The sequence below is a fragment of the Gymnoscopelus microlampas genome (genome assembly GCF_963454915.1).
Source record: "Gymnoscopelus microlampas genome assembly, chromosome: 8".
Classification (NCBI taxonomy): Eukaryota; Metazoa; Chordata; class Actinopteri; order Myctophiformes; family Myctophidae; genus Gymnoscopelus; species Gymnoscopelus microlampas.
The window spans coordinates 38,427,453-38,446,907 of NC_139945.1; the positions used below are offsets into that span (position 1 = coordinate 38,427,453).

The 19,455-nt window shown below is 42.9% G+C and overlaps 1 protein-coding gene across 1 annotated transcript in view; it reads left to right on the forward strand.

Annotated features, from left to right (window-relative positions):
• The window catches only part of dchs1a (dachsous cadherin-related 1a), a 111,500-nt gene extending 99,591 nt beyond the window's left edge, over nt 1–11,909 (forward strand). The window contains exons 13-21 of the mRNA XM_084064827.1: nt 52–261; nt 434–1,300; nt 1,779–1,892; nt 2,010–2,221; nt 2,544–2,695; nt 3,229–3,359; nt 3,999–4,285; nt 5,079–5,220; nt 7,452–11,909. Of these exons, the coding sequence (XP_083920953.1) occupies nt 52–261; nt 434–1,300; nt 1,779–1,892; nt 2,010–2,221; nt 2,544–2,695; nt 3,229–3,359; nt 3,999–4,285; nt 5,079–5,220; nt 7,452–10,048 (4,712 nt within the window). The 3' untranslated portion in view covers nt 10,049–11,909. The remainder of the gene's footprint in view (nt 1–51; nt 262–433; nt 1,301–1,778; nt 1,893–2,009; nt 2,222–2,543; nt 2,696–3,228; nt 3,360–3,998; nt 4,286–5,078; nt 5,221–7,451) is intronic.
• The last annotated feature ends 7,546 nt before the right edge of the window (nt 11,910–19,455 follow it).

Here is a 19,455-nt window from a genome sequence, read left to right on the forward strand (position 1 = left end):
TACATTTCTATTTATGCTTCTTCTTCTTCATTATGTTTTTTGTCCTGATAGTATACGCTAAAGACGGAGGCCTGCCACCCAACCATGCGAAAGCCACTGTAAAGATCAGAGTACTTGATGAGAATGACAATGCACCTGTGTTTGGAAGGCTCTTATATAGTCTGGAGGTGCCTGAAAACCTGGAGCCGCTGGCTCTCTTCACCCTCCAAGCCACTGACCAGGACACTGGGGACAGTGTGGAGATTAACTACAAGATTACAGGTGACATTTTCTCTTCACTTATTGTACTATATTTTATGCATCCTTGCAGCTAGTGACCCGCATATTACTGGTCAGACATTGATATTTACTATTTATGGCACGATCCGATGGTGAGATAGCCTGGGAACCTGACAAATATGTTGTGCATTATTCGTGTTTTTAACATTTGCAGGTGGGGATCCATTGGGAGATTTCATCTTGGACAGACGTTCGGGTGTTCTGTCCACCTCAAGGTCCCTGGACAGAGAAAAGAGGGCTAGCTACACGCTGACAGTGACAGCCCAGGACCAGGGTAGCCCACCGCTCAGCAGCACAGCCACGGTGGAGGTGACCGTCCTGGACATCAACGACAACAGTCCCCAGTTCCAGAGCAGCGGCTACACGGCAGACGTGTCCGAGGACGTCCCCATTGGCTCCCTGGTTCTGGAGGTAAAAGCCATAGATGTAGACCAGGGCGCCAACAGCCAGGTGCTCTACTTCCTGACGGGCGGCGCTCAGAGCATGTTCATCATAGACCAAAGCACGGGCCGCATCATCACAGCAGCACCCCTGGACAGAGAGAAAACCGCCGCGTACAGCTTTGAGGTCTGTGCCACGGACTCCTCCCCGTCCAACCCACGCAACTCCACTGCTCAGGTCACCGTCTACATTCAGGACGTGAACGACAACGCTCCCTTCTTCATCCAGGACCCGCTCATCCTCAACATCTCCGCCGGCAGCGTGTCCAACCGCAGAGTGTTGGCCACCATGAGGGCAGAGGACAAGGACTTTGGGGCCAACGGCTCCGTGTTCTACCGCTTTGCCAGCCCTGTGAGGGGCTTCACCATCAACTCCCTGACCGGGGACATCCAGGCCACGGAGAAGCTGCAGTCTCTCACCCAGAGCCAGAGGACACTGATAGTGGAGGCTATGGACCAGGGAAGCCCGTCTCAGTCCTCCCTGGGGGTGGTGATCATTTACATCAGGGAGCAGAGCTACAGGGGCATCCGCTTCAGTCGCAACGCACGGGACATCAGCCTGCAGGAGAATGCTGCCAAAGGTTTGTAAAACACAGAGTATTCACCTTTGCACGCTGTCCTGCCCGGTTTAGGGACGATAGGGTAAATTTCATGGATAGAGTGATATATTGTCGCTGTCGGGCACACACCTTGTAACTCCATATTTCATCTTTTTCCCCCGCTTGATTCGATCTACAACCTCACAATGCGTTGTGAGGCAGCGTCTTGTGAGCTTGAAGATCTGCTATTTCTTTTTTTTTCCTTTAAACTTTTTTTCCACCTATAATGATATGCCCAAAAAAATCTGGTTGAAAGTGGTTAAGTCTGTCTGTGGGCTTTATACATATTTAACAAATGAAAAGTATTAACAAGAGCTTGTGACAAAATAATAACTACACTGGATCCATTGGAACGCAGGTTATTTAGTCCATTTCATGAAAAGTGACACATTTAGACATACAAGGTTTCTGCCCGACAGCAACGAAATTCATTATGTGTTGTTGTTATTTTATCTTCCAGGCACTGTGGTTACTCAGACGCAGGCGCAGTACCCTGATGGCTCCCGATCTGGTATCAACTACAGTATATTTAGTGGAAACAGAATGCAGTCTTTTGGAATCAGCTCCACTACTGGTAAGTGCAGTGATAGTTTTAGAATGTAAAGGTGCACAAGAAAAGCAGTCTCCAAAGTATACTGTATGCAATGGTGATCCTTCTCTGAGCCACTGTTGTCGTTTTTAACCATAATAGGTGAAATTTGGGTCCAGAAATCTGAAGGACTGGACTTTGAGGAGACCCCAAGACTCCGCCTTGTGGTGAAAGCTGAAACGGCGTCCTCCAGCTCCTACATGGCCGTCAACCTAATCCTGCAGGACGTCAATGACAACTTGCCACGCTTCCAGCTCCAGAACTATGTAGCTTACATTAGAGAGGCACAGGGCTACGATTTCCCCATTATTCAGGTGCAGTAGCTTGTCCCCATGCATGTATTATGGTTGGCATGCATTTAAGTGTGAAGTTGTAGAATAGAAAACACTCAGCTAAAACTTTAGAGATCTGGACAGTTTCAGTCCCACTGAGAAGTGATTGTGTTCTTTTCCTTATGCTTTTCAACATCCATGTTGAATACATAGATTCCGTTGTGCCATGAAGCCAGGGCCACTGAGGTCTTTGTTTTTTTTTTACAAACCCAGACTTCCAAGTCCAATATTGCTCACTAGTTCCCTTTACACTGATGTTAAACACATTTCTTTGTTTTCATTTTCAATCTGGTCATTTCCTTAGGTTTTGGCAGATGACCTAGACCAAGGTCAGAATGGCCAGGTGACCTACTCCATCAGGTCATCATCCATGAGCGGCTTGTTTAAGATCGACCCACTGACCGGCAGCATCACCACTGCAGCCATCATGGACAGGGAGATCTGGACACAAACAAAGTGAGGCTTGCTCTGTTTTCTTCCCTCAGATTTACAGCACCATTATTTCTGTGGAATACTTCCATAAACCCTCTATACTTAGTAAACTAATACATAGTTGACTGGTGTTGGCTACTTGCTCCGTTCCTTTTTCCCGTCTACACCAAATCTCTTTGCCGAAAATATCTGCAAGCTATAGGGGTTGTAGATCTGCTATTTTGGGGAGAATGTTCCGCCCATGCTGATGCTATACGTTCAAGTGGTTAAGGAGTGTATGGCATACATAAAGAGTAAATGTAGCAGCTTGCCATGTGGTTCTTCTCAAATCAGCTCCTTCTGGCTGATATTTAAAGTTTAACTTGCAGTCATTTCCACTGTACCATTTCACTTTCCCCAAAAATACCTTTTCTTGTTGCACTGAGGAATAAATCTCTTTTAATGCTCAGTCTGAAAATGAGACGCGGGTTCTAAGGGGAAGATGAAACGTTGTGAAACATGGTTCATAAAAGATAAAAAGCAAAGTCCAGACACTGACATTTATTTTGTGGCACCAGGCTTGTTGTTACGGCAACCGACCGGGGAACCCCGCGGCTCGCTGGCTCTGCCACGCTGACTGTGATCATCATCGACCTTAATGACAACAGTCCCACAATTCCTCTGCCTCAGGAGATCCGGGTGCCTGAGGGTAAGTCAACTTCTCAGTGAAAGTCAGTCCAGTGATCTTATCAAGACCCATATCATACTCAGCACACTCAGCGGGACTCAGTGATAAAGGTCTGACCCCTTGATGAAACCCTCTACTGCCGAGTTCCTCCGAGTTGATTTCCTGTCTATTTGATGTCAAGGGTTTTCCGGAACATCATGTTTTTCTTTTCCTTTATGTTTTTTAATACAGAGGATTTTTTTTTAAGCTGTACTTGAGATTGATTGTGAGTCTTTGACATCCATTCTGCGGAATAAACTTGAATTGTTCATGTGTCTTCACCCCTTCCCCCTCCCCCCCCCCCCCCCCCACACACACACACACACACACACACACACTTGAGATTACTTGAGATTGATTGTGAGTCTTTTACATCCATTCTGCGGAATAAACTTGAATTGTTCTTGTGTCTTCACCCCTCACCTCCCCCCCTCCCACACACACACACACACACACACACACACACACACACACACACACACACACACACACACACACACACACACACACACACACACACACACACACACACACACACACACACACACACACACACACACACACACACACACACACACACACACACACACACACACACACACACACACACACGCCATACAGACACTGTGATTGGCACAATGATCACGCAGGTCACAGGAAATGACGTGGACTCTGGACCAGCCCTGTCCTACATGCTGTACCTGGAGGCAGACTGCCAGGGCATGTTTGGGATCCATCGCTACGGCGGGTGGGTTTCTCTGACTGGCGCGCTGGACTATGAGGAGAGGACCTGGTACAGTCTGATCATACACTCCTCAGACTCCAAACACCAAAGCCGGGCCAACCTCACCGTGCTGGTGGAGGATGTGAACGATAACACCCCCACCTTCACCCAGGACCTGTATCAGGTACGTACAGTCAGGGACGGATTTAGACTTGCTAGGGGCCCCTAGGCCAATTATCTTTGAGGCTACCCAGAATGGGCAGTCGAGAGGGCACGCTAACACAGTACTCGGGTTGTAAGGCCTTTGTGGGTCAAGAAGGCACACGTAGAGACTTGTTTGCAGTCTTTTAGAATGTAAACAAGGGCCCCTGGGCACTGGACCAGTCTATAATCCATCCATGCGTAGTATAGTACTCGATCACACCTTCATGTCCCTCTGCTCAGCATAACATCATGTTTGAGCATGCAACCACTGGTGGACAGCAACAAAGTACATTTACTTGAGTACTGTTACGTACTTGAGTAATTTTTTTTTAGTTTTTGTACTTTATTTGAGACTCCACTACATTTCATACTTAGACAAATATTGTACTTTTGACGCCACTACATTTCTAGGAAGGGGAAACGTACATTATGAATTGACTACTGAAGCCCTACTTCAAAATAGTGAAAATAGCAGATCTACAAGCTATAGATTAGAAAAAAACGGGAAAATCTTAGAATTTATTTCGAAAATGTCAAACGTTTTATACAGCAATGCATTGATATTTAAAAGAAAATGGACTTCATAATTTGTACTTTTAAATACCGTACTTAAATACTCCAGTAATTAAAATACAAATGTGACTGCAAATTTCACTTGTAGTTGAGTCATATTTGACGAGGAGTTTCTATACTTTGACTCAAGTACTGGACTTGTCCACCATCACCATTACACCACCGTGTAACATCATGTATCATGTTGATCAACATTTCAGGTAACTGTGTCAGAGCACCTCCCAGCAGGCAGTGCAGTCGTCACAGTGACAGCCACTGATCGGGACACCGGGGAGAATGGGAAGATCACATACAAAGTGATGTCATCCAGCAGGGACATATTCTACATCGACCCAAACAACGGTAGCATTGTTACATTCACTCATGTTGTTTTCAAGTGTTTCCCAGTCTTTTCAGAAACCGCTTCAGAAAAAGGAGACGTTCCCTAATGCATCACACGGCATCATTTAGACCATTAAAAGTTAGTGAAAACAGGACATAAAGGAGCACGTCACCAATTTTCAACCTTATCTTCTTATAATTGGTCCTCGCTAACGCTCATTATAAGACGGCACAATTTCCATCAGCTCACTCTGGGTCTCATTGGGAGGCCTTGGACAGTTCAGAAACCTGCCTACCAATGTCATCATCAATGGGGAATCCAAGCTATTAGAAACTACTGCCTTTTTCTTCCTAGAAAGTTAGCATCCTGAAATACAAGACATTATTCTTGCATGAATGACTTTTTTTTTTAAATGACCTTGTTTGAAATTACCAATCCTGCCAACCGATGATGTCACTGGTTGGCAGGTGAACTGTCCACAGCCCTCCTCAGAGAAATTGTGCCATCTTATGAGGAGCATTAGTGAGGACTATTTAAATCAAAATATGTGAAGTGGTCCTTTAAAGCGGATTTTCCCTTTAAAACACTTCTGGGGTCATTTTCACATCCACACCCCAGAAAGTTTTTAAGTTGCTTAATTATATATTTGATATTCATTTAATCAGACCCCCCCCCCTCTATATAAGCCCCTTCAATTTCAAACTTGATGTTACTCATTGAAAACACACATCCCTGGGTCTGGTGACTGATATAGTCTTTCTAATGAATGGGGGGACCTTCATTTTCTGATTCCTTATGTTAATATTTTCTGTAATGTAATGTTGCATCAAGGAGTCCTATAAGTCCATGCATGAAATCCATGAAGTCCATGCATGAAATAACTATGGACGAATCAGTCAGAAAAACCAGGGACGTCTGTTTTCAATGAGTCTTCATGGAGTTTGGAGTTTGAAGTTGATTGAAGTTGATTGGGCTTACAGGAGGGGGCATGTCTGATCAAATGAATGTCAAATATTGAATCAAGCAACTTAAAAACTGCTTAGGATGTCCACACAAGTCTGACAAGACATGAAAATTACCCCAGAAGTGTTTTAAAGTGAAATTCCCGTTTAATGCTATTTGATTCAGTTGTGTTATTAAACTCGGCGTCTACAAAATATTGCATTAAAGGGTTGACACTAAGGTCTCCGAGGCACTTGCCTGTCACGCAAGAACAGGTCATGTTCTACTTGCCCAGAGGTCGTAAATCGTTATACTATCGTTGTAAAATGATAGGTAAAATGTGCGCTTGTAGAACAAATTCAATCGATAACTGCAGAGTGGTGACAGTCACTTTGAGAAACCAGAATGAGTGCAACTGATAGTTGTAAAAAGGTAGCATTGTTCTTCATGAATAGCCAATCATATTTAATGAAGACCGAATGCACTTGCCCGCAACCTGAAAGCAAACTCCACTTGCCCGAACGTTTTATTTACTTGCCACAGGCAGTCGGGCAACCGTTAGTGTCATTGTGTCAACCCCTGAAGGTTCTCTCTCTGTGATCATAAAGATGTTGCTGTTACATCAAAGGTTGAGCCCTCACACTATAGTACACCCTCCACCTCTCTCCCACACTCACACTCATGCAGGCACACACACACACACACACACACACACACACACACACACACACACACACACACACACACACACACACACACACACACACACACACACACACACACACACACACACACACACACACACACACACACACACACACACACACACACACACACACACACACACACACACCTGTGATGTTTGTTGCCAACCCACTAGCTTCATTAAGTGTAATATCAAACATGCTTCAGTCTACACTTTTTATTTAGTTTTGCCATGGGAATTGCAAACTGAAACAATATATTACTGTTTATGTTCATTGTTAAATTGTGCCGTAAGATTACTTGTTCCATTGTTTTGGACCATCAACATCCTTTACGGGTCTTCTCAAAGGTGGAACTTAAGAGTTATAGATTGTCATTTGTTCCATACTGTATGCTTTCTTATTTTAAACAAGCTATAACCCCAGATGTCAGTACACGTGTTGTTTTATTTTTTATTAATATTTCCTTTCTCCTTGACTGTTTTGTCTAGAACAGCCTAATTAATGAATTAGAGATTATTGAGAGTTTAAAGAAACCTTTACAGTTGATTACAATAATGTCAACAATCTTGTTCCTAACTGTTTTCCTAACTGTTTCCCAACAGGTACCTTGTTCATCACCCAGAAGACAGAGTTTGATTATCAGAGCCCATCCATCTTGGTAGTGATCGAGGCTCGGGACCAGGGCACCCCATCTCTTTCGTCCATCGCTACTGTGCAGGTGCAAGTGAATGACATCAACGACAACGCCCCTATCTTCCACCAATCAGAGTACAAAGCTACTGTATCGGAGGATGGACTCCCTGGATCCACCATCCTGACCTTTGAGGCTTTGGACGGAGACCTGTCGAGGGACAACTGTGGTTTTGACTTTGCCATTGCTAACGGCAATGCCGGCAACACCTTCCAGATTGAAAGCAGCGTGCGGTTCCTGGAGGGCCGGGGCTTTCAGACAGTGGGCAGCCTGATTCTCGCAGAGGGGCTGGACTTTGAAGCAGTTCCCAGTTACAATCTGACGGTCGTGGTGTCCGATCGCGGCATCCCTCAACGTAGCTCCAGTGTGCCGATCATCATCAGCGTTATAGACACCAACGACAACCCGCCAGCCTTTAGCCGAGCGGAGTACAGTGTGGTGCTGAGCGAGGCGGCAGTGGCCGGGACGGAGATCTTACATCTGTCTGCCACTGACCCAGATTCTGCTCCCAATGCAGAGGTGCAGTACTTCATAAGTTCAGGCGATGAGACAGGCCTGTTCCATGTGGACCAGTGGACAGGGGCCCTGATGCTTCAGAGACCCCTGGACAATGAGCGGCAGTCTTCCCATGTGATTGTGGTCCAGGCCACTGATGGTCAAGGTCACTACACCTTGGCCCCAGTCAGCGTGGAGGTGAAAGACATCAATGATAACAAGCCCTACTTCCCCCTCCAGGTACTTACTGCTAGCATCAAGGAGAACCAGCCCCAGAATGCCTTAGTCACCATGTTGCACGCCATTGACCATGACAGAGGAGTCTATGGTCAGTTGAAATACTATATGTTAGACAACTCTCGGGAGGGAAAAGAAGCTTTCCTCATTAACCAAACTTCGGGAGAAGTGCGGACACGCTCCACGTTTGACTTTGAAAAGGTGAACTCCTTCCATTTTGCGGCTCTTGCTATGGATGCCGGCAACTACTCAGCCACAGTCACACTCCAAGTGTATGTGACAGGGGAGGACGAGTATGATCCTGTTTTTTCTCCCTCAGAGTTCTCCTTCCAAGTGCCCGAGGGGGCAAAGAAAGAGCAGAGCATTGGTGAAGTGCACGCTAGAGATGAGGACGGCGGCGTGGATGGTATTGTCCTCTACTCTCTAGCGGAGAGCTCTCCTTACTTTGAGGTCAACAAATCCACAGGCGTCATTTCCCTGAAGATGGATAGCTACAGCCGACACGTGAGCCGCTCCAAGAGAGAGGTGCGCCTGATGACTCTGGATGTGACCGCCCACAGCCCTCTGGAGACATCCCGTACAGCTACCACCCTGGTCACCATCGATGTGACCCATTCCTCTTTTGGTCTCTCCACGGACATGAACATGTTGCTTGTCAGTGTGATTGCGGTCTCCCTTGGGACCATAGTCATCCTTGTGATTGTTGCTGTGGCACTGTTCTTTGTCAAATTCAGACGTCAGAAGACACAACACAAAACCTGCAGCCGGACACCAGTGTCAGGCACGGTGTTGCACAAGCTAGAGGAGACTAAATTGGCAGGGAATGAAATGATCTACCACCAGGCCCTTCCTGGATATACTCCTGATCAGGGTGGGAACAGCGGGGGGCCATACACCCGCGGTGGGTCACTGGACCCATCCCACTCAAGCGGCCGTGGTTCTGCGGAGGCGGAGGCTGCGGAGGATGATGAGATCAGGATGATCAATGAGTATCCTCGCGTGTCCAGCATCTCCTCCTCCATGCAAGAGCGCATCTCTGCCCGAGGCCCAGACTCTGGTATTCAGCAGGATGCAGACCAGCTGTCGGATGTGTCTTGTGATCCCTCTATAGATGCCAACCAGTGGTTTAAAGGAAAGAAACTGGGAAGTTTGAATGGCACTCTATTAGCTGGCCAGGTACCAGTTTATAGGGATGAAGGAGGTGGATATTTAGGTGTGGGACGAGGGCTCAACATCTCACACCCTAAAGACTATGCTTTCCCAGAGGATGGAAAGCCCGCTGTGGATGGCTCCCTTACAGCCATAGTGGCCAGTGATGAGGAGTTGAGGGGCAGCTATAACTGGGACTACCTCTTGAACTGGTGTCCTCAGTTCCAGCCTTTAGCTAATGTATTCACAGAAATAGCACGGTTAAAGGATGAAACAGCTCCTCCTAATCCCCGCCGGCCATTTCACAAAGCAAAGGCCGAACCGAGAATTGACCCCCCACCCCTTATTACCTCTGTGGCTCATCCAGGGGCCAAAACTGTACCCACAAAGCCCGCCGTGGGGAGGACATTCCCCCACCTGGCTTCCTTTAGGAGATCTCCCCTCAGTAGTGAGGGATCCATCTCATCAGTCGCCATGTCTCCAAGTTTCTCCCCCTCGCTCTCACCACTAGCAGCCCGCTCTCCAGCAATAACTCCCTTCAATGTCTCCCAGGGTCCCTCAGCTTCCATGATCAGCACGACTGAGCACAATCTAGAGCACAGCGAGGAGGCAGAGATAAGGATTTAAATCCCAAAAGTTCATCTAAAGATTGAACTCCTGACTGTAAAACTAGACAGGAGTTCAGGATAGTTCTACTGTATGACAAGAGGGGGATGTAACCCCATTCTCACACTCACTGCCACACTGCTTGATTCCAATGGACAGATACACAGGATTATACTAAGCAGTTTGTATACTGTAGCTGAGGGTGTGGTACCTAATGAAGAGAAAATGAATGGAACTACATGACTAACAGGTCAAAATGGACAATGCCTTTTTCTCCGGTTGATTAGTGTCAATTTGCACATTCAAATGGGGATTCATTGTGATGTCAATATTTTGTACAAAAAGCATTTTTCTGTCTATATTTTTATACTGACATATGGCTTCTGACAAGGAATGGCATTATTGTGTCGAAGGTTGCGATAACCTCAGAATATATTTCTATATTTGTATATTTGTAGCTCGTACTGTATACTTGTTTGTACTGTAACTTGGTTCTATTTCCTGTCATTCTTAACTTCTTGTGGTTTTAAATGAAGCTCAACCTTAATGTTTTATGATTTGGGATTTTGTACCAGAGGCTTGTAAATATTTATAAAAGAAGAAGCATCCTTGCTGGAACAAATGAAACATCAGTTGGAATACAGTATTGTGCGATAAGAATTTCAAGGAATCAAGTGAATGCTCTCTCATTACAATTCACTGTGATGAACATTTTATATGCTGTCATAGCTCCAAACACACTTACTTTATTCTCTTTGAAGGAATTTCAAACCTGATAAACAGTTACAAAGTATCTGCCCTAATTTTCAGGTGACCCTGCTTTAACTTATCACAACAAGCCTTACCTTTGCCCAGTGTTTGCTTTTCAGCTAACATAGCTACTGTATAATAAAGCAGAACCCAAAGCAGCTTTACCGCCATTAGTTACAATGCAGATAAGCTGCTCAGTTTGCAATTTCCCACGAGGTTATAACATTCCTGAGAATTCATTAATTAATCTCATTTGTTCATTGTGATTGGCCATCAACTGGGTTAACATAATCCAAGCTCAGTATCAATGGGTTATTTTCCAGTATCCTAACATACAGTTTGGACCACAAAGATTAGATATTTGATTAGATTTCAGGAGAGTATGTTTTACACACATTATCATTAATGCTAATCTGGACCATGGGCTCTCTTTCTACACTACGAATGTCTATATAGTAGAGTACTATGTTGTCAGATACTATTTCTTAACAAAAATACTGTAAGTTATGTTATGTTGGTAATAAGAATTTAGCTTAGCATTTATGAATGATCAAGCACAAGGGAATGTTGTTCGTCATTGATTAATAATAGTCTATTCTATTTACACTTTTAGCCATAATGAGAATATGACATGGTCATTAACATACCAAGTTCAGATGCATTCATGTGTTATTCTTAAGGTTTTGACAGCCTTCGCAAAAACACTCCTGTACAAGTTTTCTTTTATGATTGCCTAGAGCCCTTCCATGGCCTAAATCTGGAAGTTACATTTTCCTTTCATTTCTCAAGCTAAAGTTTGTTTCCTTGACAGGTTTATAGTCACATTGATACTGTGTTAATAGTTAGAACACTAACTTCTACTTTTATTTATTCTTATGGGAATATCATCTCAGCAGTAGTTAAATTATTTAGAAATAGCCTACATTGCCATTTTTTGACCATGGCCAAAAAATCTTGAAAACTACCTATTTTCCTACAATGAAGGTACCATGTTGTTTGTTTTGCAATGTATGATTTGAACAGTGTTATTATCTGCTATTCATGTTTAATTTGTTGTTCAAACAGTGAATACAATAGTGCCACACAAAAGAGATGGTTCTCAGAATATTTTCGAACATTCTAGACTTGTTCAGAGACATTTTGATCAAAGTGCCTGATTAAAGTACTTTAATGTCAAACAATACTGCCTCTACTTTTTCTTTTCTCTGCACAGAATGATTGTTTTGTATGAATTATGTTAACCACTTTGTAGCCTTGTCTATCATTTGATCCTTATCTAATAATTGTTTTTAAGTAGAAGTACAACCATGGAAAAATGTATTCCAACATATAAATTAGATTAGTCTAATTTAAAATGTAAATGATGCCGTCAATGGCATAACCATTCCCGAGCGACCACATTAGATCTAATGGATAGACATCAGGGAGTTATTTGGAACCTGATATACATATTTGAAATGACACACATTCACTGAACAATGATTTGGCAATGACCACTGTATAAAATCAGTCTCACAGGGCCAGGAGTAAAGACCTCCCACTGTGACCATTTCCAAATCTGTTTCACTCCGAGTGAGAGTGATACAGTACATGATTCAACTGCTTCAACAGAGGATAGAGTATAAATAATCGACAATAGAGCATCCATTAAAGCAGCATCAACCCATTCTCTGGACAGGAAGTTGCTATTGCTCTCACTGGAAGTACTGTAAGAACAGGCTCTTACAGTATAAACTCTTATAGCCACTATGCCAGCATAACATGTGCATTAGAAACATCAAATGGCTTGCCATGATACTGTATATAGGCTTATTGCCTATCCAACCCTAATCTACAATATTTATTTTTACAAATTAGCAGCATATGGTCTGTGAAGTGAATCAAAATAGTAAGGTTTACTTTTCACCAGCTAATGTATATTCTTACACCAACCTCATCATTAGGTACAGACATATAAATGATACATTCAGCCAAAGTTCCATAATTCATTTATTACCGTTTTCTATGTATCTTTGATTACTGGAAGATGTGGGCAAGAAGTGTGATTGATTGAAGTGAGATACTAGTTGCATGATGTGTGAACCATCAAGATTAATGTCCATTATGACTTAGAAAAGCATCTCTCACAAGATTTTAACATTGACTACACCAGGGAATAATATGTAATGTATGTTATTGCATTATTTTCTCAAAGTATCAAAGCAATGTTCTCCTTCACTTAAAGGGGGTAAGTTGTACATTTTTGAAAAAATAAAAATAAGAAAAGGGACGGGAAAGTTCTACATCTCGATAGTAATCATTGCTATAGAGTGACTTTGTTCAGTAACAGGGGTCTTCCCATCTCTCCAGCTCTTTGGTAAACAGATTTTTTTAGGTCAGGATACCAATGTTATCCAATCAGGAGAGAAAAAGATCATTTATCAGTATCCATTTAATTTTATAGTGTTCCAGTTCCAATTTTGTCAGACCCTTTTTTTTTTACCTCATCACTTTCAATTTCACTTGCATATCATGTATTCTTCTCTCTTCTGATTGGATAAAACTGGTATCCTGAAAATGTATTTTCTGTATACTAAAAGGTTTGGAGAGATGCATGGGGAGACCCCTGTTACTGAACAGTCTATGATTGCTTCTGGAATATACAGTACAGCTATTTTAACATTTATTTGAACAAAACAAAAACAAAAATCTCTTACAACCCCTTTAGTTGTGTTTAGTTATCTTTTTAAATATTTGTTCCCATTTTTTGTATTGTTTCTTAAATTTCCTACAACATCATACACGCATACAGTACAAACATATAGCTACTGTAAGGGCTAGGATGCAAAATACTGAAATTTAAAGCACTGGTATTTAAACCTGAATACCTGCACTCAAACAGTACTTATTTAAAAGTGCTTCCATGTTCGAAAAAATAAAATGATGATAAATTTATATTCTCAATTGAAACGTCAATACAACTGGAGAACTGCAGGAGTTCTCCAGTTTTATTGAACTGCAGGAGTTTGATCAAATAATACAGTATGAAGGGGCAGTAGTGGCTCAGGAGGCAGATCGGCTGCTTGGGAATCTGTAGGTGCCCGGTTTGAACCCGGCTCCTCCTGTGTCAGTGTCGAAGTATCCTTGAGCAAAACCTCTAAATGCTCCCAGTGAGCACGTTGGTGCCTTGCATGGTTTCCTCTACCGTCAGTGTGAATGGGTGAATGTAATGCACATTTCTAAAGCGCTTTGGATGAAGACGCTGCATAAATACACCATTTATCTTTTGAAACCTTTTTTGTATGCAGGACAGGTCCTTTCAATGATAAATCAATGCAATTTGGTAATAATACCAATATGCATCATTTTTCATTATCTAGCTCTATCCGTCATGAGTGTACAGTACATTGCATCACCCTCAGATGGCCCAGAGCTGGCCAGAACCCTGGCTGCCTGATGAAACAGAGCTGAAACTGGACCAGCTATACATCTGTGCGCCAGGGTCTGCCTCTACTGCTCAAGGAGTTGTAACCCAAACCCTGCGGTATTCTGAGTAATTGCGCACATGCCCTCCCACCCCAGAGAGAGCGACACACACACACACACACACACACACACACACACACACACACACACACACACACACACACACACACACACACACACACACACACACACACACACACACACACACACACACACACACACACACACACACAGAAAGCAGAAAAAAAGATTGAGGCAACTTGATGAGTTCTTTTGTCTCTGGACTGGAAAGATTGGATTTGGGGAGTTGGCTAAATGGGACAGCTCAGTGATGATATATTGGGCACAAGTAAACTCATCACAGTGTCACAGCAAATTCAGGTTATGAGTTGAAGAGTTTAACTCGGACACAGCACCTCAGATCACAAGCCAGTATATACACAACACAGCTCAGATTATATGAGTCATAAGGCAAAAGCCAAGTCATTACGCACAACATAAATTAGAGGTCCGGGGTAAACCAAATGAAACTTATAATTTTTGCATCAGATACACAGCAGACGTTGCTCCGTTAACATGCAATATTGCAATATCTTTAATAGCTTTCTATTTTAAATGAAGTAATGCTTCAACGGTTGTGTCTTTTTTATCTCAGAGATGTGATTATGGCGAAAAATACTGGTATCCATTGTTCATATACAGGTATTTAATTAAAACCCTACAATTATACTACTGTTTACTCAAAAGAGTTCATTCATTCCCTTTATGTTTCCATATAATCATTAAGTAGTCTGAGTGTTCATGCTGGTTTAATTTCTTTGAGCCATTCTTTCTCAGAGAAAAGATCAAGGCTTTGAAATCCTTGCCTGAGAACAAATGTTTGATCATTTCATCGGCTTAAACACTTTGAACTAATTTCATGAATTGTTCACAATTTACCTTTGTTGCCTTTCCAACTCTAAATTGCTTGTGAAGACACTACAATATGTTAAGCTATACTTTATTGATCCCCATGGGGAAATTTGTCCTCTGCATTCAACCCATCTTAACTAGGCAGTAGAAAACAAAAGTAATGGCATTTAACACAGAGGACAAAACCATTGCCACTGCCAACTCGAGGTAGTCGAGGACTTCACATATCGCGGTGCCTGGACTGCTTTGACGGAACAGGATCTGAGGGTCTGGAGAGCACTTGCAGTGTGGAAATCTAAATTGCGAGATGACATCAAGAGAAGAAGTTTGCAGCTACAGTGGAGTCAGAACTCAGTACTACTGTATGGGGCAGAGAAATGGCTCACAGTACAGCAGGAAAAGGTACTGTAGGCCGCCTACACAAGAATGCAAACGAATGGCACTTGATGTCACATGGGCGGACCACATCAAAAACATGGGCCTCTACGGGTGCCTCCCACGGGTCACAGACAAGCTCAGAGAGAGAAGGATGAGGCTGGCTGGGTAGTGGGCAGTGGCACTGCGTCAGGCACCCATAACTGGTGGCAAGCAAACTGACACTGTGGGAGCCAACCCAAGGCACAGCCAGGAAGGGAAACAGGCGCACCACCTATGTAGACATATTGCAGCACGACAGCAAAGCTAACAACACTGCAGAGAGTAGGGGTACTTACTACATAGGCAGATGCATGCCGGGACTCAGAAATACATGTTGAAAAAAACGAATGCCCTTTTTAAATTTGATGCCCCCTGTGAATGCCCAGAAAGTTAATGTGCTCCGACAAATATAAGTTCCACACTTCTGAGCCTAAACGGAATAATCCATTCATAGACTTGGAGTGAACCATGGGTCAACATGGTTCACCAGTGACTTCTGTTGTAAAATACATACTTTTTCAAAATGCTATATCTTTATTGTGCCAACGTTCAGAACAAAACAAAATCGTAAACCCTTCCCCTTCTGCTAGAGAAAATGCCCCCCTTTTTATGAGCAAAGAGAATGGTTGAAGACCACCCTTTTCACAAATCTTAGACAAGGAAGTTGATGCCCTTGCTTTTGAGGCTCAAGCCTGGCATGAATTTAGAGTATATTGAGGTAGTAATATTTCATCCTCAATGCTTTTCGTCAGTTATACTGTACAGTAGCTGATCTGCTGCAATGTTGCATACTCCATCTGACAGTAAGGTCATTTCACATTACTAAATAATAAGTCATGAATGTCAGATTCAAGAGGGTTATATGACTGATTTTATCACTGCATATACTCATACAGGTACACGCAGTGACATTTTGGTGTGTTACGTGCCGCAAGGCTGTGCTAACAATACGATATAACAACAAGGTAATAATAATAAAGAGATGACTGAATGTAATAAAAAACTAAAATATGTCAGCTCTGTTGTCAGCCTTACTCCTCCATGAAAGTGTTCAGAACCATTTGCTTCATGGTCATTTTAGTCTGTTGGTTGCTTTTCAAACAAGATCTCTTGTCGTCTGTCCCTTGTCATTCCTTGACAGAATAAAGAAAGTCACAGCTTGTGACGTTACACACTTTCATCAGTCGTCAAAAATGGCTGGAGGATATAATGGTTTTAACATGGCTGCTGCAGAGCAACTTGTACAATGTGGCCTTTTCACTGTCTCATGTTTAAAGACACTTTCCATAATGACACTAGCAAAATGGGCAGCCCTCCAGGTACTGTATTCCTGGGTGCATAGAGTTTGATGTCTTTCTTTTTACAGTGTAGTCTGAGGTCTCATTCCAATGATTAAATGATCTGATCTTAGAGTCTACTGTTTGAAAACTATTGTGTTCAGTCAGGCAAGGATTAAATAGCATTAAAATATGACGGCATGGTTGTTATTATGTCTGTTGAGTGTGTCTCATGATGTCAAGGAATTTGAGTCATATTTAGCATTTGGTTTTATTTACTGGCAAAGGCCACTCCCCTCTGCAAGCACTTCAAGACTCTTCTCTGGAGAAGCCAATGGTACTTGCCATTTGAATTTAGGCTAGACCTTGACAGAGGTCTTCCCACCGAAGCCAGGATTACCGATAAGCTCCTCATACCTGCAGCTTGCACGGAAGTCTCCCCTACCTCTCATTCCCTGTGCAGAGGGCCAGACTCCAGGGATGCTCCATCTTCAGCCTCCCAAGATTCTTTCTCCAAACACTTTACAGAGAACTTTTTTCCCCTGATCCTCTTTTATGGGTTGTGTTTTTTCCTGCTTCTCCCTCAAGGTCTTGCCAGGCAACTTGCGTGACTAGAGGGAGTGAAAAAAAAGCCTTCAAAACCTACTGGCACGCGAGCCCCAAATCTATTTTTGGAGAGTGCTCCTTTTTTTTTCTTTGAAAACAAAAAAAGCCACAGGGAGAAATAGGCAATAGTGGGGTGAAGGGCGTCTGTTTCTCATTTGGCCTGCCCTGCCTCCTGTCCTGCTCCGCCAGCGTCAGAACCACAGCAGTAGGGAAAGAGGGTGTCTCAGACTAGGGAGGAGGAGTGTTTTTCCTGCAAAACCACGGCCAAAACTACGGACCCTCATCTTAGCCTCTGTCACTTAGCAACCAGCCCAACCTGCTTCCCATTACTAGGCCAGCTGCTTGCGTTCAGGCTTTTACTTTTGTTTTGATTCGTTTCTCTCCTTTTTAGCTTTTTGCCTCAAATTCACTATGATGAAATTGCTGCATTCAAGTTCCTTGTTCGTTACTAATTCATTTTCATCATGCAGTTTGGTAGGCCCACCACAGAGCATTTGGTGCACTGCTGTCTGTGGTTTTTATCCTGTTGAGTTGTCTGTGATTTTCTGCCATAATTTAGTAAATTTGAATCCACCAATCAAATCCATGGCAACGTTGGTTAATGTTGCATTCCCCTCTTCTTACTCATGGTGCTAGCCTCAGGAAGACATAAGGGAAAACGAAAATTATCTGATTTCTATATAATTATTTATCCCACTTTTGACACTTATTTCAAATGTGTATGTGTATGTTGTCTGACAAGGGATTTTGTTTGGAAAGAAACTAACGGATCAAAATGGTCGCAAGGTAATTGGATCTGAAAACTTTTATAGAGGAGTATTAAAGGCTGACAACAAGTCATCTATACTTATGATGACACTACTTGTAATTATGCCAGCTCAGGCTGAAGATGCTGTAGTCAGTCAAACCGATGGACCAAAACATTATGGCATGAATAAAAACAGAGCACGTTGTGGTTGTGGAGTATAATGATTCACAGCAGCGTGCTGTTGCCCTGATGAGGATGATGAATTGTTTCTCCTTATGTGAGAACCACACCAACTTTACTGGGAAGGCAACTTTCCTTAGAGACTCTGGGGAACCATGGTGGCCTTAACTGGGCCTGTCAGGCCTAAACACAATCAAGTCACAGTGCCATAGTGGAAAAGATGTCTTGACTATCGTCTCCAGGTCATTTTTAATGACATAATACCACTATTAATTATTATTGTTTGTGTCTCCATGATTTCATTTTGTACAAGAATAAGAATATTTGAATTTAATTTAATAAAATAACATAGAATAATGATTTAGCGTAGCTAGACAATCAGAGATCTCCGCCGACTGATATGTCTGGTGACATCTAAAGTCAACGAATTGGCTAAAACTGAGTGGAAACAAATAACAGCATCTCATACTGTAAACAATGGAAAAACTTTAGGGCAGTTCTTCATGGGGATGGTATCAGGATTGTTTTTCAAAGCAGTGGGCGTAGGTTTGTTACCACTGGTTTTCTCCGGTGTCCAAGCGAACTGATTTTAGATTTCCCCAGACATATCAGTGGGCGGAGATCTCTGATTGTCTGGCTACGTGAGACTACTTGAGCAATAATACACACGAGGCCATGGTAGGTCATGATTATACCACAACTTTGCGCGTTGTTGGCAAAAAGTGTGGTTTCCCACATCCGAGTGTGACACAAGAGCAAAATGGCCACCATGTGATTGTGAACAGGGTCAGTGGTACAAAGTCAAACTATGTATGTACACGGTTTAGTTTGGGTGAGAACAAAAGCAGTTGGGTTTAAACTTGGACAAAATCTCTTGAGTGAAATTAGAAAGAGAATCAGAAAATTTGACTTTGGTTTAATCAATAATTCATAAGGCCGCTATCGTTACAGTTTAGACAGCAATAACAACTTTTGAAAATATTAAGGAAAATAGCATTAGATTTTTCTCTTCATTATACTTATAGATGAAGCCAAAACAAATCAGACATAAATGACCAAATGTTGAACGTTTT